At 40.4% G+C, this 25,430-nt stretch overlaps 1 protein-coding gene across 2 annotated transcripts in view; it reads left to right on the top strand.

The window, feature by feature from the left end:
• LOC122067066 (39S ribosomal protein L47, mitochondrial-like) overlaps positions 1–25,430 on the top strand; it is a 26,857-nt gene continuing 1,427 nt past the window's right edge. The window contains exons 1-3 of one of the 2 annotated variants that reach the window (XM_042630918.1): positions 1–367; positions 909–1,130; positions 2,873–3,030. In XM_042630918.1, the coding sequence (XP_042486852.1) occupies positions 926–1,130; positions 2,873–3,030 (363 nt within the window). In that variant the 5' untranslated portion in view covers positions 1–367; positions 909–925. Of the gene's footprint in view, positions 368–701; positions 1,131–2,872; positions 3,031–25,430 lie in introns of both variants that reach the window. The other variant, XM_042630917.1, reaches the window with a different exon arrangement.

The raw sequence follows: 25,430 nt of genomic DNA, 5'->3' as shown, positions 1-25,430 counted from the left end.
ACCCGGCGATTATGGGCAGCCGCAAGGAAGCGATTGCAGCGAGAGGCTGGCAGACAGTAATCTTTAAATCTGTAATGTTCAAAAGGGTTTCTCGTGTCTTGATTGTTTCTGCTTCTGATTCAATCATTCAATTGAGAAAGATTTTTGAGGAAGACAATAGAGACACACACCGATTGAAGTCGATAGGAATTCAAATCAACTCTTGCATGTTGCTGTTGGTGTACAATCTGGATGGACCCGAACCGGTCCGACAGGAAAGATAGGCTCGTATACTCAATATTGAGATTTGCGGCAGGGTTCTTAGTTCTTACCTTGCCGTAACCTGAGTGTATTGTCCTTCTACAAGTGGCTTGATCGTCTCAACGAGGTGAGCTCCGACGCCCTTCTCTCTTTTTCTCTGGGATTGAGTAAGGCACATTTTGAATCAATTATCCAGTAATCAATGATCTCTGTTCTTTTGTTGTATATTTGCGATTGCTATCATCGGACAAATAACTTTTCCATGATTGAATTTGACCCATTTGAAAAAATTAGCCAATCGTCTTCTTTTTTGTGCTGATTCTAATGCCCTAGCAGTTTCATTTATTTGAATAGGTCTGTGTTTGTCTTCTCTTGGATTTTCTGTCGTCTACTCTTTGTTTTGATTACAATGACCCAGCAGCTTCATTTATTTGAATTTTCTTTTTTTGTTTTCATTTCAGAGTGCTGGATGATATATTTGATTCGGGTTAAATTGGGTTTGATCAGTGCTTCCTGTCTCTGGTTTATGTATAGGACTCTTTCCTGCTTGGAATAAGTTTTAACTAGATTGTATAATGTTGAAATGCCCATTCTTGGTTCATGTTGCATGTAATTTTTTTAACAGTGAAGTAGAATAAGTTTGTTAATTTGCTTGTTTCGTGTAAAAGTTGGACACAATATTGTCATGAGCATGTTTAGGACCAGGTTTTTTGGGAGGACACTCTTGGCTGCAGCCAAATCAGAAGTTTCTGCTGCAGGTGCTGCAGCCAAGTCAGAATCTTCTGCTGCGGGTGCTGCAGCTGCTGCTTCCGCTAGGACATCATACAATCCTTTGGAGGAGTTCTTTGAGGCAGATAGAAGTCATGATGACGACAAACCGGTTGTTTATGGTACAGTTTCTTCTCTTTCCGGCATATTATTCTATTTCTCAATCTTACATTGGTATAGGTTCCAATCATTTTGGTATGCTTAACACTAGTCTAGGTCTTAAAATGCCAAGTACTTAAAGGTCAGAATATGATATCATGCAGCATCCTGTGATGATGATTTAACCCCATTGAATCTCAACCGTTGAACAGTTTGCCTGAAACAGGCTGTGATGGTTATCGCTCACCCGTCTCTGTATCCCTGTCCCGCCCTATCTCTCTTTCTCCCCCTTCCTGCCTCCATATCTCCTTCCCTGCCCCACTTCTGCATCCTTCTCCCCACCCTGCCTTAATCCATCAGAATCTTCTTTCTCTACCATACCAATACTTATTCCCTGAGTAGATCTTACATTCGGAAGTTTTCAGAGCATATTACTTTCTTTTTTATCATAGTTAGAAACTAGATGACTGATAAGTTGTTTGCAAGCTTACCATCATTTTATTTGGATTCCAGTTTCTGATGTGAGTAAACTGAGCAATAGAAAAGCTTTTTGTCCCTTATTCACAACATTTTGGATAATTGGAACAAATGGATGGATCGACAATCTTGAACTTTAGCTGATTCAATAAATCTTCTTCTTCTTCTTCTTCTTCTTCTTCTTCTTTTTGTAAAGCTTACCATCATTTTATCAGAAATTCCTGTTTCTGACGTGAGTAAACCGAGATTTCAGACATCACAATAAAAAAGCTTTCGTCCATCACTTACAACACTCTGGAAAGTTGGAACAAATGGATGGATCAACACTCATGAACTTTAGCAAATTCAATGAACCTGATTTTTTGCAAGAGATAAGCTTCTTTCTCGGAAGATTATACTTCAGTTACCAGTTGATTTTGTATTGATAGCAAGGAATTTTCACCATCTCCATTTGTGCTCCAAAATTGTTTTTCAGTCTAGCTTCCATTGCAGAGGCGGGGGAGGGAGAAAGAGGACTGAACATAGCAATAAAAGTGGCTGTGAGACCCACCATATAAGTTGGGAACCAGTGACTAATAAAATCAATTGAATGACTCAGATTAACTTTAGGATAGATCTATGGTTGCAATTAGATAATGTTAGAATAGATGGCAGTGTGTACACAATGCCACCACCCACCCATATATATATATATATATATATATATACAATGAATTGTATTAACTGATTATATTTATCCACGGTCAGAAAAAGGATGCCAACGGTTTATTTGTTTGTCAAAAAGTAAAGGCTTTTCTCTTTGTGCTTTAATTCTGCATATTAGGTTTAACTTAACCTTGTTTGACTTGGGTGTTAATGGGGTGGTGGGGGGAAACATGACTAATTTCTTGAACTTTCTTTTTCCCTCCTAATATATTTTTGGCTGACATCAAAGGGATACAATTTGAGGTTCAGATTAATGGCCCAAGTTTCCATATGAGCCCGGATCCTCTCCATCTGGCTGTACCCTTCAACCTATCTCACACCACACTTGGGGTGTGGGAACCACCTTTGGGGTGTGCGGACCACACCTATGGATGGTGTGAGATGGGGTTGGAGGGTACAGCCAGAGGAGAGGAACCAAATTCTTGCTATATTGCTCCTCAACATCATGCAGAACTTCCCACCATCTATTGCATTGATTCCTATGTGCATTACATGTGAGCTTGGAGTCAATGACTTCGAAGGTTATTATAACTGGAAATAGAGTTTCCATAGCTCCTTTTTCATATTCCTGTATCTGGTTCAGGTCGCAGTTGGAAGGCTTCTGAATTGCGTCTCAAGTCTTGGGATGATCTTAACAAGCTATGGTATGTGCTATTGAAGGAGAAGAACATGCTTATGACTCAATGTCAAATGCTTCATGCACTGAACCTACGATTTCCAAATCCAGAACGTCTCCCCAAGGTACATCTCACCTTTTTTTGGCGGTCACCTGATGCAGTAATAATTCTATCTGCCTTGATCTTTTGTTAGAAATTTATCTCTCTCGTCTTCTCCCTCCCTCTCTCTTTTGGCAGAGAGGCAATGCCAGAATTTTTTTTGCAAAGAAGAGGGGATGGGAGGGGGGGGGTGGAGGGGAAGCTAGAGAAATTATACACATACCAAACAACTGGATATCTAAACACACCCCCAAAGGCTAGATGCGTGGGGCATAAGCTGTCTCACTCATGCATAGGTTGGCATTAGCAGCTAATCATCTGCCTAGGGTTGACTACTCAATGGCTTAAGCTGAGTTACTGTGTGGCTGGCATGCAAAATTAGGAGTTTACCATGTGGACCTAATGCAGTTCAGGGTTCTATGATGAATCTATAAGCAAGACGTACAACCAAGATCACATAGAAATCGATAATAGTAGAACAGGGACAGAATTGTTAGCTTATAGGAGAGTTAAAATATTTCACAATCCAACAGTTAGATTATTTCATAAATCTGGTCAAGTCAGGGTTTAAAATCCCAGAATTGGGATCCGGATTGGTTCTGGCCGATTCTGATTCAAATTGGCCTGGATTGGGTTGAATTGGTCCACGTTTGGATCAATTGTAGATCGGTTGTGAATCAGCTTTACGTCCCCTCCCCTGCTGGCCACCTCTGCGACGGCACAGCCACACCCCTCTGTCTCCCACTGTCCGTCCCCCTCCTGGAGTCTCTGCCCACCGTCCGTCTCCACCCCATTCTGTCTCCCTTTCGGCGTCTGTCCTTGCTGCCCCTTGGCCTCCACTACAACACCCCACTCATGACCCCACCCCTCCCCCTCCCCTGCAGCCCGCCCCCTCCCTCTTTGACTCCAACACATTATGACTTAGGTCTCATCCGCTACGATTCAGACCTGATTATCCCCGACCGTTGCATTACTCAATTTAATGCTGCTGTTATAATAGATCCTTCTGGGTCCAAAACTTGTACCAGAGAAACCAATGACCCAACAAAGCATAGCCAATCCATCATAAGCCCACAGAAAAAAATTCAGCCACCTGAGATGACTTCAAAAGATACATTACGAAGGACAGAATCATCTGACTGGTTCTATAGCATTGGACTCTCTATGTAGAGTTTCCTGTGAGGATTCCACAAACGGTACTGAAGCCATAGCTAACGGAGAGTGGAGGCTGAACTGAGGCCAAGGGACACAAAAGGTAAGACGAAGGCAATGAAGACGATGGCTACAATCACAGAGAGGGGGGGATTCTTGTCATCTCACCGAGTGGGTTCTGATGGCCGTCACTGCTTTTGTCTTCTTCTTCATTGGAGGATAGTCTCTCTCCCTCCCTCTCCCCCTCTCCCTTCCACTGCAACTCCCCCGACCCTGCCTCTACCCACCCTGCAACTACCCCAGTACCCCTACCCTTGGCCCCGCCCCACTCTCTTTCTCTCTCCCTGGGAAACTCATCTGCCTCCTCCCCCTCCCAGAAACTTCTCCGCCCCTCCCCTCCCCCCGACTGTCCGATTCTTCTTGTGGAAGCTTTTTTTTTTTCCAATCATGATACATAGGCCACATGTACTACATGCATCGATTTATATAAGACGGATTGCTCAATCCAATTAAGCCCGCTTCGGCTCGAGAGGAATAAAGATCAACCCAGGCCGATTCCAATCTGATTTTTAAAATGATGGGTCGAGTGTAATGGTGTATTGGATATATCAATTGGTATGCGAAGATCAGAATTAAAAGAAGTGTAGAGTTGGGAAGGAGATCAGATATCAAATACTAATCCTGTGTGTACAACTGAACAGCTCCAACACTCGTGGACAAAACTCATATTCTTTACTCAAACCAAGTCTAACTGATCAAGGTGTATATATATATATATATATTTATATATATGTATGTAGGAAGAAAGAACCCTGCCCACTTTTGTGACTCTACACCCAGACACGTGGGGTGGGCTGCCAGGTGCAGGGGTGTCTTTTCACAGCCTGCCCCATGTGTCTGGGCATGGAGAACACAAGCAGATGGGGTTCTTTCTCCTATATATATATATGTATAATCTTTTGAATTCCTAATTAATCTCAAAAGGATCCTACTGACTCTTGTTACAGTATCAGAACTAGGTGAAACCACTACCTGTGCAGAGAAATATGGAAGAGAAGAAGAGAAAGGAGGCGAAGCAGGACTCACAGTTGGACAAGTTATTCTGACTGTGAGCTTCCACCTATAAGAGATCGGTTACCAGTATTTACAAGTAAGGATAAACCCCATGATAACTACGCAGGGCAGAACCTATACAGAATTACATATAAAGTCCCTTATAGAAACACTACTACTAAACTCCCTCCCAAGCTGGAGCATACAGCATAAGTTCAAGCTGTAAGCTCACCAGCATAAGCCTCAGCTTGAATAAAATTAATAAGCTCCAGCTTGAAAATCTGTTGGAACTAGGGGCCAGTGGCCAGCAACCACTCCCAGAGATGTACCAAACAGAAGAACAGTAGAAAGGAGTATCTTCCAGTCGCAGCGCAAAAAGATCAGACTAGTGTAGATCCAATCAGAGATACCCGATGTAAGAGCAAGAGAGACGCTCGAACCTGCAAGAGAAAGAGGAATGCAGAAGAGAAAATAGAGATTGTGAGAGATGGAGTTTTGTGATTAGGTCAATTAGATCACCATGCCTCCTATTTACATGTTACATATAGAGAAGCCTTAATACGTGCGAAAGTACAAAACTGCCCCTAGTATACATTACAAAAACCAGCGAGCAAGATTGTCGGATTCGGGGAAAAGTGAACAGTACTTCCCTTGCCCATAACGCCAACACTCCTATTTATACATGACATATAGAGAAACCCAAATCCATGCGAAAGTATGAAACTGCCACTAGATATGGTCGCGGGCTCCACTCCCAAACCCCCCGGTCCACTCAATAGCGTGTGGGGGCACCAGAGTTGGGGAAAAGTGTACAGTACTTCCCTTGCTAATAACACCAGCACTCCCCCTCAAGCTGGAGTGTACAGATCAAATAAGCTAGCTTGCCAATGATCAAGTGAAAGTGTGCAATGCCAGGGGCTTTAGTGAAAATGTCTGCAAGCTGATCATCGGACCGAACAAAACGAGTAGAGATCACCCGGGAAATAATCTTGTGAAAATGGCAATCTGTCTCTATGTGTTTCGTCCTCTCATGAAACCCTAGATTTGTGGTAAACTTGATGGCAGCCTGATTGTCACAAAGGAGAGGCATTGTAATGTAATACTGAATTTGGGTAATCAAAACAGTGAGTATTAAACAAGATCTTTCCATAGAAATAAAATCCATATTTAAGGAGAAATTAAATAGATTAATATCAGATGGTGATGGTTAGATATCCACCAAACTTAACTTGAGTTTACCAAATAATGGCTGGAACAACTGCTGACAATCTGAAATCAATCCAATGGTTAAATCAGAAAATAAATGGGAATCCTAGCACTAATAGGAAAAGGGTAAAACAGTAATTTCAGAGGTTAAACAGAGATCAGAGTTTAGGGTTTGAACTACCAATCGATTCTGCATATGAATCTGATATCAATAAATAACATGAAAACAGAAAATCAGAATCGATAACAGTATATCAGGGTATAAGACAGTAGCTTAAGAGGAATGAGTGGCAGAATTGGAAAACAGGGATAACTCCAAATCAGCAGGTCAGAATCTTGCCAAAATTGAATCGAGTTCTAATTTAGATGGATAGAACATTCAATCAAAAGTTGGAAGGATTCTGATGATAGTATTGTGCTAGACAGATTTCATGCCAAAGAAGTCTTGCATATGATCTTCTCGAATCAGTTGTTCTAGTTGCAGAGAATTCTCAGAACTTGAACTAACTTGTCAATGACAGAATTCAGATGTAATAAATATAAAAATCAGCAACTGCAGTAGAATAACAGTAATTTCAGAATGCGAACAATAGAGCAATCCACCGGGGCTTCATACCGCAGGGTGTTTGATTGGATCAGAAACCAATCTTCCTTGATTACACACAAGGGGTATCTTAATCAAACGTAAGAGATCTTCAATGGAGAAGAAGCAAGCAGAGTTTCTACTTTTATTAACCAAAATTCGTGTACAATGCTGGGCTCCTTATGAACTTATATAAAGGACTCAAAATTAGATTCTTGCACTAATAAAGAAAGGCCTAACCAATCCTTAACTAATAGGGTAATCCAAACTCACTAGGAAACTGAAATAACAAAGAAATAAAGACGCTAACTTTCCTAATCCCGTATGCCTAGCCTATATCCATATTATAGGCCCATTGTAGTGGCACATTACAATGAAAACCCATGGGATCAAAGGCCCAACATATACATAACCCAACTCAAAGCTTATTTCAACTAAATAAGACCATTTAAACCTGTTCACTTACGTTTTACCTAAAAGCTCAAACTGTTGGGGAAGGGCAGCATCAATGGATACAGTAACACTCCCCACAAATGCATACCAAGATCCCATGGTCTTTACATGGCATTTCTTTTTGGCTGCACTGATGGAGAAGAAATGTCGGAAAAACTCTTCCGATGCACTTCCCAAGAGTCAAACATTCCCCCTCCCTGCTATGATACCATGTCGCTACCGTTTCACCTAAAAGCTTATACTGTTAGGGAAGGGCAGCATCAATACATCAACACTTCCCCGCACATGCATGCCAAGATCCCATGGTCTTTGCACATGGAGCTAATGCAGCATTTCCTTCGGGCGGCACCAAGGGAGAAGAAACGTTGTGGAAAACTCTTTCGATGCACTTCCCAGGAGTTGAACATTCGACCTTCCTGCTATGATACCATGTTCGCTACCGTTTCACCTACAAGCTCGAACTGTTAGGTGGGGGCAATGTCAAATGTATACATCAACCAGACCAACTTAAACACTTAAACAAAAGAGAACTAACTTAAAATATTAAAGAAACTGAGTTTAGAGCAGAATTAAAAGTGTAGACACACTAGACTATGTTAGGCTGGCCTCTTTTGGATTTCCTACGATAGATCTTTATATCTACATCACATCACAGAAGAGACAGTGATGTCATGATCTGATAATAGAGACTAGAACCACATTAAATCAATATTAGTGACATAATTTCTAACGCACTTTTTTTTTTTTTTTTTTTTAAATATGAAAGAAGTAAAAAGGATATGACTTTGGAATCACCAGCAATCCCAACTTTGTTGATTCACTACAACAGGGTTTTCTCTGCATCACCACAATGGCAAGTTCTAAATCACCACAAAACACTCGAAAGGCATAAGCTAATAACTGATTCATTCCGTCCTAAAGACAAAGAAATAGAAATTACCAACTTGGCTATTACAACAAATAGAAACCTAGGCAAATCTAATTAAATTAAATCTTATCAAATCTTTAGCCAAAGGAATATTCCAGCTACCAACTCTTCTAGATATTCTCCTCTCCACCCAAATCATATGTGTCTCACACTCTTCATTCAATTTCTAGATGAGCAGGCCATATTATGGGTAACCCTAATATGGGAGAGGATCAAAATTTCGGTTTCAACCAGGTTTTGACCTTGGTCAAAACAGGGTCGAAATCGGTTGAAATTTTCAAAACCTAGTCGAAACCAGATATTTTTTGGGCTAATTCTAGAAATTTGGGTCGAAATTTCCAAAACCTAGAACTATGAATATGGGCCATACGGGCATGATTGTAACTTGAACCATGGGGCTAAATAGGAGCATTAAGTTATTCTAACCGTGAGCTACCACCTTTATTATAAGAGATCATTTAACAGTATTCACATGTAAGGAGAAGACCCATAATAATTACTAAGGACAGAGCTTGTACATAATTACGTATAAGTCGTTCATAGAAGAAAAACATTTATAATATATCCGCTGCACTACTACTAAACATTGTATACTTAACAACTCTCACACACTGACTTAACTAAGTTGATTAAAAGCATAATTCTTTGTAGCTACTTAGTATACTTAACAACTCTCACACACTGACTTAACTAAGTTGATTCAAAACATAATTCTTTGTAGCTAATAAGTATCATATTCTAACTCAAACTCTTTTGATTTAGCAAACTAAGACTCTTATTACTACTATTCTCATATGCAAACTTTTGTTTTTGGGTGAATAAAGAATTCATTACCAAAGAGAAAAGGGGAAAGAAAAGCAAAATAAAATTAAACATTTTAAACCAAACAATTTTGCGCCAAATAGATAAAGGGCCTCTCAATGTGACAAAATTCCGAGTTGAAGAGGAGCTGATAGTACCTGAAGTTGAGGGGAGCCGAACAACACTGTCGCCTCTTCCATGATGATCGAGGGGAGGGGAGGCAAGGATCTCCAAATGTCGAATAATGGGGGTTAGGGAGGGAGACCAATCACAATTAGAAATGATTGTAGCAACTGAGGTCTCTCTGCCAATAATAGAAGAATAGATAGTTTTGGGACCCACCATTGAGAAGAGGACACCCATAGGATACCAGTTGTCAAGTTAGAGGGAGCTAGATATGTCGTCATTACTCCTGGAGGATATGGTCCCAACAGCAATATCTTGCAGGATCCTTAGTCAAACCCAAGAGGCATATGGGGAGGAGGCAACTATCTAAAGAGAGTCCTTACAAAGGAGGCTAGTGTAGACCCAAGAAACCTATATTTTGTCCTTGAACATTTTTTTCTAGATCAGCTTAAGGATGCTAGCAGAGTTGGCATCTTTGATTCTTGTCAATCTAAGACCCCTCTTCGACTTAGGGAGACAAAAGCAGCCTATAGGGTGGAGAAATCTGGATATTTTAACCCCTTCCCAATGAAAATAGCACATAAGGGATTCAACATCCTCGATAGTAAACTTGGGAAGCCCAAACACACCTGACTAATGAATGTAGAATGATTGGAGCACTTATTTGAGGAGCTCCAGATGACTTATATAAGATAGGAGTTTGGATTTCCAAAGTTGAAGCCTCTTGCTAATAAGATCCATCATGGGGGTGCTATCGTGAGTTGTTAGCCTAGCAGCTATGAGGGGGGAGCTCTAGGTATTTGACAGGTTGACTACCAAGAGTAAAACTAGTCATCTGGAGAAGGTGGGATTTTCTAGCCTTGGAGACCCTTGCTAAGAGAAGGTAGGTTTTGAGGAGGTTGATGTGGAGGCAAGATAAACCTTTGAAGAGATGGAGGGAGGGCATGGTGGTCTCAATAGAGAGAGGATCAACCTTAGAAAATATCATAAGGTCATCGGAAAAAGCAAGGTGGGTTAACTTGAGAGCTTTGTGTATGGGGATGGTGGAAATGAGACATTAGTCCGTATTAGATTGTGTGCTTCTAGAGAGATCTTCAAGGGCCAGAGAGAAGAGAAAGGGGGAGGGGGGTACCAACAGATGAGGCAAAGTAACCGATCAGGCTAACATTGACTAGCACAGAGAAACATGGAGAGGAGATATAGGAATGGATCCAGTTGAGGGGGGTGATGCAGAATTGAGGCTGGACCGGGTTGACCCTTCGGGCAATCTCAACCGAGATGATCTGGATCCAATTGGATTTTTGGATTCGTTAGGATGTTTAGGATTTTATTTTATTTGGGAAATATTTGCAATCTTTTATTTTGGGTAGTTGTTAGTCAGTTAGGGAGTTACCAATTTGAGTTTATTTTTTTTCTAATTTCATTAGTTAGAATTTAGGAAGTAATTAGAGGTTGCTAATTTCAGTCATAGATTTTTATTAGGCAGGTTTTAATTTCAGTTTATTATATAAAGGCATGTAACCCAAGTAATTAGACAGATTTTGAATGGTGAATTGAATTGAAGGTTTTAGTGTCGGGTATGGTGCATGACATGTGACCTCCTCCCCCCCCTCTTTGTGCTATTTTTCTGTTCTTCCCTGCAACCCTGAGTTCACTCAGGGATTTCTTCCCTTTTTTCCCTAAGCCCTCCATCAAGTGGTATCAGAGCCGAAGGATCCATCTCCTTCGTTCTCTTTTCCTTCCTTATCTTCTTCCCATTCTCAGTTTAGGATTCTGTCAAGACTGAGAACAGCCATTTGAAAGAAAAAAAAAAAAAAGAGTTTCAGCCCCAACCCTTCGATTCCCAACAAGAAAACCTCCACCATCTCCTCTTTCCCTTCACCACTCCAATCGATCCCTCCCCTTCCTTAGGGTTCCGCCAGCAGCAAGTGAAAAAAAAAAAAAAAAAAAAAAACAGGCGAAGGAGTAGAAGACGAGAAGAGAGCAGCAACAAAATAAAGAAGAACATACCTGGTTCTGTACCTGGCGCCAGGTTTGATTGCAGCAGTGTTGAACAAGTTTCAGCTCCTTCGTTCGAGACTGGTTGCTTGGAATCAGCACATCTGGAAATGGCAGCCCTATTCCCAAGTTTTCGTGAGATTTAGAACTCTCGTTGGGCTGTTGGATCGATTTCAGGGTTTGATTTTTCCCCTGGTTTCTGTTTATTGTGGAGAAGAAGAAGACAAGTTCTTCAAATTACATAAAGACCCCTTGGCTGGACTTTATTTCAGTTTATACCTACTCTTTAATTTCCATAATAGCCCACTCTTTTAAAGTTTTAATTCCAGAATACCCCTCTTCTTCTAATTTTCTATTTTAGTTTGATCTTATTATTTATTTTCATCTCTTTTAGTGCTTGGGTTGCTTCTGAAATTATAAGATTGCCACTCAACCAATAAATTGAGGTATTTTGTCATTCTTGTAGGCCCTAAGCGATCCGATTTCAGTTCACAAGTGATTCAATCATGGAGTCCTTTGTGTTCAAGTTAAGAGTTTGTCTGCCCAATGGAAAGCGTGCTAAATTGTTAATTGATGAGCGACTAAATGACAATTTTGTCTCCAGATCTGTGGTGAATATGTTGTCAAAGACTAATCAGTTCATTTTTGAGTCAGAGGATGATATGTTTGTTGAATTTTCCGTTTCTCATTATTATGATGGTGCTTTTTGTGAAGTGATTGATTCCCCTAAACACATCATTAAATTGAGTCGAGGTTGGTTGGAACAACGAGATGACATTCTTGATCGTGACAACAATATGTGCACCCTCCAGGCTTACCACATGCATAAAAATTTTAATCTTCATGAATTGATTGAGTCCAAGAAAATGATACCCCTAGTACAACCAGAAGACGAACCAGATGCATCAACACAAATGGAAGACGGTCCTATTGTGGAACAGGTGATGACAATGGAAAGTGAGAAAATCGTGGATCAGATAATAACATACATCAATGTAGTTCCAGTTGTTCACCATAATGAGTTCGTTCTTCCCCATGATTTTCCAGACTTGAAGGAACCTCCAAAGCTTCACATCATGGATTTTGTTCGCGAAGCAGATGACGAGCAATTCACCCCCCACCTCCATTTGTGAGTGTTTATTGTTATCATTCTTTAAAACTCATGGACGAGTTTTTCTCAACATTGGGGGATTTGATGCAGAATTGAGGCTGAACCGGGTCGACCATTCGGGCAATTTCAACCGAGATGATCTAGATCCGATTGGATTTTTGGATTCATTAGGATCTTTAGGATTTTATTTTATTTAGGAAATATTTGCAATCTTTTATTTTGGGTAGTTGTTAGTCAATTACGGAGTTACCAATTTGAGTTTATTTTATTTCTAATTTCATTAGTTAGAATTTAGGAAGTAATTAGAGGTTGCTAATTTCAGTCTTAAAATTTTATGAGGCAAGCCTTAATTTCAGTTTATTATATAAAGGCACGTAACCCAAGTAATTTGACAGATTTGGAATGATGAATTGAATTGAAGGTTTTAGTGCCGGGTATGGTGCAAGACATGTGACCTTTCTCCCCCCCCCCCTCTTTGTGCTATTCTTCTCTTCTCCCTTGCAACTTTGAGTTCACTCAGGGATTTCTTCCCTTTTTTCCCTAAGCCCTCCATCAAGTCTACCATTGACCAACACAAAGAAACATGGAGAGGAGATGCAGGAATGGATCCAATTGAGAGGGGGGGGGGTGTGGGGGGAGAGGACATCTTGAGCAAGGCCTTGGACATAAAGTCCCATTTAAGGGAGTCGAAAGCATGGTTCCAAAAACTCGTTGAAATCTCGAAAATTTCAGTATTTTTTTTTTTTACCAAAATGAAACTGTATTCGAAACACAAAAAGACACAATTTTGATAATTTCGTTTCAAAATTTCACTTATTTCGGTAAAAAAATGCACTATTTTGTCAAAATTTTGGACTTCTTGGTCATTTCGTTTCGTTCATTTCGCTCATTTCGGGCCTCCAAAATGGCCAAGCAAAACATATGGAAAAATTACACAGTTTTGGCTAAATTTCGGTGGTTTTGAAACCACTGAAACAAAACAAGTTTTTGAACCTTGGTCGAAAGTGTTGTGAATATCAATTTTATAAAGGCGGCAGGGGGAGTGTGATTTTCTGTCAAAACCTTTGACAATCTTATGGCATAAAATGATGGTGTTGGAAATACTACTACCGGAATTTAAAGCATATTGGTTTGCACTAACCAAGGAGTCATCAACAAACTAGAGGCTCGTTGCAAGACTTTGGCTATAAACTTGTACAAGAGATTGAATAGAGAAATGGGCCTGACTGGGTATCCAGGAAGCACACTCTTTCTTGGGGATAAGGCCGAGGAAGGTGTGATTAACCCCTTGGATTTGGCTGAGATAAAAAAAGAAGCTTCTGATGGCTTTGAGAAGGTCAACATTGATAATATCCCAATTGGAGGAGAAGAAACCTATATTGAAACCATCCACTTTGTTGGCCTTGTGGGAGTGGATAGTAGCCAGGATCTCATCATCATAAGGGATGGCTTGAAGTGAGGCCATAAGGTGATTGGGAATGAACTTGGTTAGCGCCCCCTCGAGAATGGGGACGGGGAAGGAGGGGGGCCAAAATATCTCAGTGAAGTAGGCGACAACTTCAGACTTAATGGCTTCAACATTGAAAAGGGGGGAGCTATCTCTAGCAGTGAGCATGGGAGTGGGGTTGGCATTAGATCTAGCATTCATTAGTCTGTCAAATAAGCAGAGATCAGGTCTCCAAGCTCCAAGCACTTGGTTCTACATTTCTGCTTAAGGAAGCTTTCTTTTTGGGAAATCAAGGAGAAGATCTTGGGAAATCACTTTTTTTTCTTCTTCTTCAAGGAGGGTGTTGTGAATATTCAATTGCAGCAGGGTCTGGATGGCAGTCAACTTGTCTTTACAAATGGAGACACCCAAGAGGTAATATTACCTGAGGAAGAGGTATTCCAGCTTTTGAGGGCACATTTCAGATTCTTAAGCTTTTGGTGAAGGCAATAAGGGGGGAGGAGAAGGCATGAACAGGTTTCTCCAATACAGCTCTGATTTTAAGGAAAAGATGGTTGTCACCTAATAGGTTACAGAAGTGTTGTAACTTATTTTCAGTTGCCTAAAATACCACTCTAATAAAGACATGATTGGCTACAGGAAAAACCAAAAAGTAATTCCAAAAGTAGTGGTGGATCACGCTTCTTTGAAATGCTGTCAAGGCATAAACATAATTAACGTGCCGTGGAGACCCATCAATGACTAATGTAGATCAAAGCATGAGGAAGAAGAGAGTGAACAAGAATTACCGTTCATGGGTCACAATTCATGTGAACAGTACACGTGAACAGTGTTGGAGCCCCATATGGTCCTTCTAGAAGCATACAGCTGTCCCATCAGATTTGGAAGGAAGAAGACTCCAGGAGAGCCCAGATCTGCCCATCGATCCAGCAAATAAGACTCGGATTTTGTTTATTTTTTTGGTTTTCTTAGGAAGCAAGTTAGTTTTATTTGTTGGAAGATATTAGACTAATATTAGTTTCTATTTGCATGTTTTCTTGGTTAGCAGGTAGCTTTGTTTAGGAAAGAGTAGTCTCCTAAATCTTGGTTTCTATTTTCCAAAGGTTTCCTAATTTAGTAGTTTTTTATTTGTAATCAACTTTAGAGTCTATATAGAGGCCAGAATTGATTGTAGTGGTTACATACATGAATTCATGAAGTTTATTAGTGAGCCATGCTTACTCCTAGACCTGAGATAGGTTTGTTCATCAACTAAGAAAGTTAGGGTGAGAGACCCAGGCTGAGATGAAAAGTTGATGTAGATCAAAGCATGAGGAAGAAGAGAGTTAACAGTAACTTGTGAATAGTAATTCATGTTCACTCTATTCTTCCTCATTGACTGGACTTGAAGCCCATTTTCTTGGTAAGTTCTTCAAAAAACTCCTCTTGCGACCACTTTCGTGGCTGTCCGCTCTTTTCCTTCTTGGGGATCTTCTCCTCATCCAAGCAAGTCCACTCCAAAGGCTTCAATTTCCTCCTTTTCTGACTTCCCATTGGGTTTCACTGTAACTGAATCCGTAGCCTCATTGGCGGAACCTGAAGCAGTGACCCAATTGCTTTTGGTCTCTCCTGCTTAATCTCATTCCCAATCCACTCCATCACATGGTCCTTTTCTGCCATTTTCCTGATGATACGACTAGCCCTTCCCTGAAACACTCTTCTTCCTTCTGCCCCTCTGGTTTCCCCTACCTCTAATTGCATCCTTTCCAGAAAAACTGAAGGTTTTCACCTTCTAGAATTATTTTCCTGTATGTCTAGATGGATGTGAGAGAGAGGAATCCAGCTGTTGATTTGAATCGCCGATGAGTACAGAGAGGAAAGAATCAGGTGAAGTATGTGTGTTTTTCCATCCCTAACCTTAGAAATTGACATATTGCGGTCTTTTGTGGGATTACATAGATTCAGCTCAAGTTACCATTTTGACCCCATGAGTCAGTGAAGAAGATAATTTAGATGACAACTGATTTTGTCATCTGGTCGGTGACAATCAGACCGACCCTATAAGTTAATCCTGTCAGTGCTGTCACAACAAATAACCCATAAACAAGTAGACCAAAACCCATAGAACCCATCCATGGTTCAAAAGGTCTTCCTAAACCCAATTAGGCAGTCAGTTGAATCAAAATCTCTTGTTGTTATTTTAAGACAATATATATATTTTTTTTTATCTTGGCCATTCATCCACCATAACATGGTTCTTATCATTCACTTTGGCATTTGTCTTTCACTCCTTTGGGTCACTAAGATTCATTCATTCCTTTTTTATATATATATTTTTTTAATATCTTGTATCATGTTTTTCATTGCACATCTGCTTTTCTTCACTGCTGTCAATATGTGAGCTTACTTTTTAAGGCTTCATTTATCTTTACATAAAGTGGGCAGAAGCTTAAAAAAAAAATGGAACATAACATATCTAATTATAGAGTTCGTTTCATAAGTAAAAAGAAAGAACATAAAGTTTTCTAGAGGTTTCCAACTATCTTATTTCCAAAATCTGTAAATTGTGTAGGGGAAATAAAATATCTGCCTTAGTTTATCTTAGGTTCAAGCATTTTACCGATCAGCACATTGCAATTGGATGACCAAGCGCCAAGGCCTAAATAAAAAATCACTTGTTTTTTCACCAGTCAACATTTGGCCATTGGAGGACCAAGTGCCAATGGCCAAGTGCTAACTGCTAAGGCTTCACCAACTTGTCGCTTTGGCAACTTTGGGCCTCCAACTCTCGGCCTCTTGGAAAGATTTGGAGCTCCATATTTTTTTATGTCAAAACAAAGATCTCAAAAGGCTCCTCCGTTTGTTCCCCATCCCCTAGAAATGATCATATTGTAACTTCCTGGGAGCTTCCTAGCTTTGTGATCAGGACTCTGGATCTCCATTGAGATCCTCTTTGTCTTTTTTCTTCTTCCCCCTCCCCTTTCTAGGGGGTATATCTTTTCTCCTTTGGTTATGTATTAAATTATTCACCCAAAAAAAAACTTTGGGTATGTTATTTTGGACGTCATCTTTACTCGTCATTCTCTATATACATCCATAGTAGTCCTTGTACCCTGTTACCTGCCCTGCATCCCAATAATTGAGATGCAGTGTCTTTGTGAAATATGTCTCTGGTTACAGAGGTCTTGATTCTTCATTCACTTGCCTCTATGGGGGCCTTGCTCCGGGCAGGTTCGGATCACTTACAATACACGGCTCTTCGAAGGAAGGGGTTGGGTTAGGAGCTACATTCAAGTTTTTAGAATTTTTGTAGATAAAGTACCTCCGCCACCCCCCAAGGAAAAAAGACAATTTTTGTTCATTATTTATTGTCAATATGTCTAGATTCATTATAGTCTCTAGGTTCATTATGTACATGCGTCATATGCTAGTTAAGTATTGAGTCATTCTTAGCTAGCATTCCATATTTGTTATCATTCTCTATCTATAGATAAAGTGGTGTCCTCTATCATTTGATAAGCCAAATCATTCTCTGTCATCTCTCTTCTCAAGGCTTCTCTCAATTGCCGCCGCCGAGGCTTCGGCCTCTCCTCCGTGTTTTGTATTGATGACTGAACATGTGCTAATGCATATCGCTCCACTCTAAGAACTGCCACCCCTTGATGGCAATCACCGCCACCACTCTAGGCCCCTGCCTACTACCAGCCCCTACTGCCTCCGCCAAAGTCGCCAGGCCCTTCTTCGCCCTATATCGACCTTGCCAAGCCCTCTCCGAGTCTCCCAGGCCTTCCGCCTCTCTTTGCCGCCATCACCCATCGTTTAAGGCTTCAATTGGGTTTCCTACTACCCCTTCTGCTTGTTGTCGGGTTTTTATTCTTTATGCTTAATTTCTCTTTGTGAGGTACTTCTCCTACAATTTCTTCTGATTTTTCTTAGCTCCATAAGGGAAGAATCTATTACTTCCCTTGGTACTGGAGGTGGGGCTTTAAGCCGCCTTGGCACTCCCTATCACCACTCTTTACAGCCAGGACCCACCAAGTTGAATGGACTTAACTTTCTTGCATGGTCACACGCATGTGCCCTTACCATTCGTGGTAATCATCTTTTAGGGTACCACCCTAGTGACACCGCTATGCTTACTAAGGCCTCTGTCAAGGAAAATTGGTTGACTAATGACGACCTGGTTATGTCCTTTCTTTTAAATTTTATAGATACATCTATTAGTCATAGTTTTGTTCTTTTAAATTCTGCAAAGGATTTGTGGGAAACTGTCAAGCACACACATGGGTAGACAAGCAACTATGCTTAGATTTATGAGATTTGCCAATAAGTTCGAGAAACTACTCAGAAGGAGATCTATTTCTGCTTATTTTCTGCTTTTAACAATTTATGGTAGTCAGTTGGACTTTAATCACCCTGTTCCCCATGGTTTGCACCTCTGATGCTGATACATTCGGGAAGCGTAACGGGTTTATAACTTCCTTATTGGTCTCAACCCAGAGTATGACCAGATTTGTGTCTAGGTGTTTAGTAGAGACACTATTCCCACACTTCTCAAGGGTTATAACACTGTTCAGCATGGGGACCGACGGTGTTCAGTCATAATGCCACCTGCTGCCCCTCCTCATTCTGCCTTGGTGACTACCCCTCAGGCTTCCCCTACTTTGGATTCTGTTGGTTCTTCCACTAAACCTGGTTCGTTTACAAAGGAACTAATTAAGTGTGACTATTGTGGGCGTCCTCGCCATACTAGGGAAACCTGTTAGAAGCTTAATGGTCACCCCAAAAGAGGTGGGCATAGTGGCAAACAGACCACTCAGCCCCAAGCTCATCTCTTTGAGACCATAGATAGCAGCACCACTCTGGCTCCTTTTTCTTCTGAACTGCTGCTTGCTCTCCAGCGTATGATAACCCAACTAGGCACTACAATCTCTAGCATGGCACCTTCCACTTCACCCACTTCCCATCTTGCCCAGTCAGGTATATTTCTTGCTTCCTCTCACTCTAGCTCTTCCTGGCTTCTCGACTATGGAGCCTCTGATCATATGACTAGCTCGTCAGACTTGTTTCACACTTATAAACCCTATCCGGGTAAAGGACAAGGTCCGAGTAGGCGATGGCCCTTTCCTCCGTTATTGGTAAAGGTTCTATCTCTTGCACCCCTTCTATCTCACTATCCTCTATACTACATGTCCCCAATCTTTGTGCAAACTTGCTTTCTATTTACCGTCTTACCACTGATCTCAATTATTTTGTGCATTTCTTTTCTACCCATTGTCTTTTTCAAGGTCTGGTGATGAGGGAAACAATTGGATGGGTACAAAATGGTTTTTATTACTTGGATTCATGTCTCACTACTGCTTCTCCAATTTCGGCTCATATTTCTCGGGAAGATAGTGCTCTTCGTCAGCTGCAACAATGGAACGATCGTCTCGGTCACCCTTTCACATTTACCCCTTTTATTTCCCTCTTTAGTTAAACTTTGTAATTTGGACTATTTTTAATTGTAATATTTGTGAACTTGCCAAGAATACTTGGTCCTCTTCTTTTCCTAGTGCTAATAAAAGTATTGTTCCATTTTCTATTATTCACTTTGACTTATGGGGTCCTTCAGGACAATTGCTCGAGGTGGGTTTAAATGGTTTATCACTATTATTGATAATTGCACTCAATTGATTTGGGTTGACCTTCCTCGAACAAAGTTCAAAGCTTTTTCCTGCTTTCAGTTCTTCCTCAAATGATTTGAACTCAGTTCAATGCCTAAGTAAAGTTTCTTTGAAGCGACAATGGGACAAAATACAGTGATGGTCCCTTCCTCTAGTATCTTGATGATCATGGCATCCTGTCTCAAATATCTTGTGTTTGCACACCTGAGCAAAATGGTATTCTAGAGTGAAAGAATTGGCATCTATTGGATGTCACCCGCTCTCTAATGTTTTCCACTCATGTTCCCAAATTCTATTGGGGTGATGCCGTGCTTACTATTGCATTCATCAATTGAGTCCCCTCCAATGTTCTAAACTTCATGACACCAGTAAGTCAGCTTCCCCATCCCACTATTGCCTCTCACCTTCCGCCTTGTGTGTTTGAGTTATGACTTGTCCTGTTTGGGTTAGGACTAGTAATCCTGGTTTGTTTAGGACTTGTAATCCTATTATGACTCCACTTTTCTTAATATAAATAAAGGGCTTGGGTGATCAATTAGATCACTCATGCATTGTCCCCAATTTTACTCTCAACACAATAGCAGAAGAGGGCATGTGGCAATTGTGCTTGATCGAAGCTTTTGCAATAGTATGTGGCTGGATTTTTAAAAACTATATCACAACGTGTGGTGCAGTGTTCAACTTCAGATCATGCTCCCTTGTTGGTGGTCTCAAATATTATTCCAAAGCCAGGAATTATTCCTTTCAGGTTCCATCGTTTCTGGATGGAGGACGATAGTTTCAAATCAGTGATCCAAGAGGCATGGAATAAAGAAGTTTGAGGGAATCCCATTTACGTTTTAACTCAAAAATTTGAAGTGTGTGAAGGGGGCTCTTAAGATGTGGGCTAGAGAGAAGTTTCCCAACTTGGACACGAAAGTGGAGAAAGCGACTTTGGTGTTGAACTCGGTGCAGCATGAGATTGATTTACTAGGAATGACTGATGAGTTATTCGACAAAGAGGCAGACACCAAGACAACCTTATTAAAGAAATCAAATTCGAGCATTAAAGCGTGTAGATGGTGTTTGGTTAACAGATCAGCAGAGTCTGGCTTCATATATTTCAGATTTCTATGAGAGTTCAGGGGAGGGCCAGACCTTTCCTCATCTAGATCTTCTGGATAATATTCCTCAGGTTCTGGTGGATGGTGATAATATTTTTTTGGAGTCCGAGCCGACAAGGGAAGAGGTTAAGAAGGCAGTTTGGGATCTTGATTCAGACAGTTCTCTAGGTCCTGATGGGTTCTCTGGTTCATTTTTTCCTGATGGGTTCTCTGGTGTATTTTTTTTATTGTGGAGGTGGTTTTCTGTAGACGTATTTCTTCAGGGTGCGGAAGTTACCGAAGGGGGTGAATAATTGCTTTGTTACCCTCACTCCAAAAGTTGTGGGTGCTTGTTCTCTGTAGAAGTTTCATCCCATCTGCATGGGTAACTTTTTTTTGTAAAGTTTATCCAAGATTTTAGCTTTGAGGGTGACTGCTTTTCTTCCAAGATTAATTTCTAAGGAACAGGGAGCATTTTAAACGGGAAAATAATTTCAACAAATATAAGCATTGCATCGAAGTTGGCTAACATAATGCATACTGATGTGAGGGGTGGTAGAATAGGGCTCAAGTTAGATGTCCAGAAATCTTATGATTCACTTTCTTGGGATTTTCTTTTCTCCACATTAAGCAAATTTGGGTTCTCTTCGAAGTGGATTTCATGGATCCATCAGATCCTATCATCATCAAGGATTTCTGTTCTGGTCAACATGGGTCCAGTAGGATGTTTTGGAGCAAGTCGTGGTTTACGCCAAGGAGATCCGATCTCTTGCATTCTTTTCATTTTGGCAAAGGAAGTATCTTATAGAGGTTTGAGGAGGTTAATAACAGAAGGCAAGATGAAGGCTCTCCCTTGGCCTAGAGGTGCGATAACCCCTTCCCATCTCTTATTTGCTGATGACATATTTATTTTTATGAATGCCTTGGCAAAGTATGTAAAGGGTCTTTAGGGTTTCGTATCCAAGTATCAAGAATATTCCGGTCAACAGGTAAACTGGGAAAAAAAGAAATATCTTTTTTGGAAAGCTAGCCCCTCATAGGAAAAAGCTTATCAATGGTCTCTTGGCCATTCAATCTGCTAGGCTCCCGACAAAATTTTTGGGAGTGGAGATTTTTAAAGGAAGAGTGAAAAAGGAACATTTGTTTCCAATAATGGATAAAATAAAAAGTAGGCTTGCGGGGTGGAAGGAAAAGCTTTTCTCCCTGGCCGGTCGTGTGGAGCTTGTTAGATCTATGATCTCTGGGATTGCTATCCATTATTTCGCAATTTATTGGTGGCCTCAATCTATTATCAAAACTGTGGAAAGATGGATAGAAACTTCATATGGTCTAGTGATAGATGTAAGCTGAAGGAGGGTGGGCTGGGAATTAGGAAGTTACAAGATGTTAATAAAGCTTGTGTGAGCAAGCTGACTTGGCAGATTATGCATGAAGATCATGAGTAGATTTTTCAGAGCTTATTTTGTTAATGCTGATGGTTCTCTGAGAGTGGGATACAAATCTTTGTCAATTTGGCCAGGATTGAAGAAAGTGTGGTATTTCATTTCAGAGATGGAACGCTAGACAATAGGAAATGGGGAAAAGACAAAATTTTGGTTGGACATGTGGCTGGACAATACTTCAATTGCTGAATCGTCACCATCTTGATAAGAGTTGGTTTAGAGGGGTGAAAATGAAAGTATATGATTTCATTGTTGAAAACTGTTGTAATAATGGGTTTTAGGGAAAATGTCAGTTACCAAACGGACCCTAAGGGGTTTAATAGTCTTTGTAATTCTCTAGAACCTTCTCTCCATTGTTATAAATAAAGAAGGCTAGTGTCATATTAAACACAAGTCATTACCCCATCCATTAGAAATAGATGGCGTCTCCCTCGGGTTGATTCTATTTATTTAACAAAGATCTTTGAGAGAGTTAGGTTGATTCCCCTTTCCCTAGAGCAAGATATTTGCCACTGGCGTCTTTCCTCTTCAGGTGCTTTCCCCATGAAGTCGGCATTGGAGGAGTTAAGATGTAAAAGTCCGAAAGTGGGCTGGTTCTCGATAATCTGGAGTTCTAAGATGCAGCCTTATCAGGCTATATTTGGGTGGAGATTTCCTCACAATAGATTGGCGACAGATGAGGAAGTGCGAAAACGAGGGATAGCATTGCTGTTGAGAAGTGTTCTATGTGGAAGAGCAGAAGAATCAGTTTTTTTTTTTTTTTGATAGGTAGGGAGGGAGGGAAGTAAGTAACAGCCAGGAGACTCGAACTCAAGACCTCCTAGTGAGCATTGGGTTTTTTGCACACCACAGCTCACCAACTATGCTAGACAATTATTGTTAGCAGAAGAATCAGTTTCTCACTTGTTTTTTCAATGTGACTGTTAGGCCTATGTGGGAGAGGTTCTGTGATTTCTTTGATTTTAGGTGGTCATCTTTTACTAGGGTGGAATATTTTTTTCTCTTGGTGGAAGCAAAAAAGCAAAGTCAATGGTTTTTAGAATAGTTTGGATGAGTGGCGCAATGCTTATTCGTTATTTCACTTGGTCAGAGAGAAATGCAAGAATTTATGATGTGGTGGCAATGCATTACAAGCAGCGTTTGGCAATGGTAAAAAGTGAGATTAGTATGCTTTCTCCGGTCCATTCAGGTAAACCCCTTTCAATTTCAGATTTGCTATGCACAAGAAGAGTGGGAATTCCTTGAGTGCAATGCAACAAGGGCGAGATCTTTGAAGTTTTTTGGGGTTCTCCTCCGTCAGGTTGGGTTAAATTGGACACAGATGGTTGTTGATGGGCAATCTAGGGAAGGCTGGAGTTGGCAGTATTTTCAGAAATGAAAAGGCTGAGATTATCCATAATTTTAGAGATTTTATTGGCCTAAACATGAATTTTTTGAAGCTGAAAATTCAGCTATTATTACTGGTTTTAAGTATGCCAAGGCTCAAGGGGTGCAGAAGTTATGGATTGAGTGTGACTCAGTGTCAGTGGTGATCTTGATTCTAAAGGGCCTGGTTCCATGGTATCTTCGGCAACAATGGATGGGGCTGAGATCATATTCGGAGTCTATTCAGTGGAAAGTCTCTCATTGTTATCGTGAAGTAAACACCATAGTGGATTTCTTGGCGAAGTCTGTGGCAAGATTTGAAACTTTGGATCCAGTGATAAATTGGCCTGCTTTGGTGTCAATAGACTTGGAAAAGGATGCAACGAATCGTCCTCTTTTTTGCTTTGCATAGTATTTTGTTTCGCTGTCAGTGATAGAGGCTTCTAGGGTCCTTTTCCTGCTGATGGCAATGCCAAAGGTGGTTAGAGGATCCAGGGTCCTCTTTCTTTTATTAGTAGCTCTGTTTGCCTGCTTACTATGGGTGGCAGTTGCTGTGTATTGTTTATTTCTTCATTCTTTCTTTGAGTTTTAATACAAATGATCTTCTATAAAAAATGAAAAAAGTCGGAATCCTTCACTGTTGCAGATTGGGCAAGCTCTGTTGATGATCGCTGTTCAACCTTAGGATATTGCACATTCCTCTTGGAGGTAATCTGATTACATGGCAAAGTAATAAGCAATTTGTCTTTTCCAGATCAAGTGTAGAAGTCGAGTACAGATCAATGGTAAAAGGTGTCTATGAACTCATTTGGCTAAAAATATTACTCTTTGACTTGGGAATAACTCATGAGGGACCTTGCGTCCTTACTGTGATAATAAGGCTGCAATCAATATAGCCCACAATCCAGTTCAGCACAATAGAATCAAACACATTGAAATTGATAGACGCTTCATCAAAGAGAAACTTGAGCAAGGCTTGATCTGTATTTCTTTCGTCAACTCAGAAGATCAACTAGCTGATGTATTCACCAAGGGACTGACATCTAAGTCGTTCTATCCTGTTGTATCCAAGTTGGGCATAAAGGACATCTATGCACCAACTTGAGGGAGAGTGTTAATATATTTAGATTCATTATAGTGTCTAGATTCATTATGCACACGTTTCATATGCTAGATAAGTATTGAGTCCTCCGTAGCTAGCATTCCATATTTGTAATCTTTCTCCATCTAAAAATAAAGGGGTGGCCTCTATTATTCGATAAGCCAAATTATTCTTTGGCATCTCTCTTCTCAACTCTTATATTTCTTATGCATCCTTTAAATTAATAAGAACAGATGCCCATGGTTGTGTAATCTCTCCAAATTGGATGTTAGACTAGCCTATACTATTAACCTTTCAATTAAATATATGATTTAACTAGTAGACCTGTTAGTTGTGATGGTTTGGCAATGTGCAAATAGATGAATTAATGCATTTTCTTGTTAATTTTTTGTTTAAGAAAAATAGAGGTTTTGGATATTTTAAAAGGACAAGGGGAAGGTGGTAATGAGATGGATTATTGTAGTGACAAAAAGCAGGTATAACCTTAAATAAAGTGGGACAGTGGAGGATGATTAGTGTAGCTGACCCAAAGTAGCTGGTTCAAGGATTCTTGAATTGCATAGAATAAGTTGGTAACAAACTTATATGAGTGATGCACAATTTTATTATGCAACAGAGCCTGTTTCCAATGAAGAAGGATTCTTTACCTCTTGCATTACAAGGAGAATCCCTTACTTATCCATCCGAACTTAGCAGTCCCAAACCTAAAGTTGAATTACATTCTTGTGGTGAGTGTAATAGAAATTGGATACAGTGTGGCTTGCCGTGGTGATTTTGAGACTTCTTACAATCATTCCTTTTAGAGTTTCCTTGACTTGGCCTTCAGAGAGTGGTTAAATAGGTCTGCATACTCTTGAGTTGATGTAAAATACAACCTTAAAATACAAACCCTTTTTTTTTGGCGGAGGTTTTTTTTTTTTTGGGGGGGGGG

This window comes from Macadamia integrifolia, unplaced genomic scaffold, assembly GCF_013358625.1.
Source record: "Macadamia integrifolia cultivar HAES 741 unplaced genomic scaffold, SCU_Mint_v3 scaffold2690, whole genome shotgun sequence".
Classification (NCBI taxonomy): Eukaryota; Viridiplantae; Streptophyta; class Magnoliopsida; order Proteales; family Proteaceae; genus Macadamia; species Macadamia integrifolia.
The sequence above is the reverse complement of the archived record's forward strand: the minus strand, read 5'-3'. Positions and strand labels throughout refer to the sequence as shown.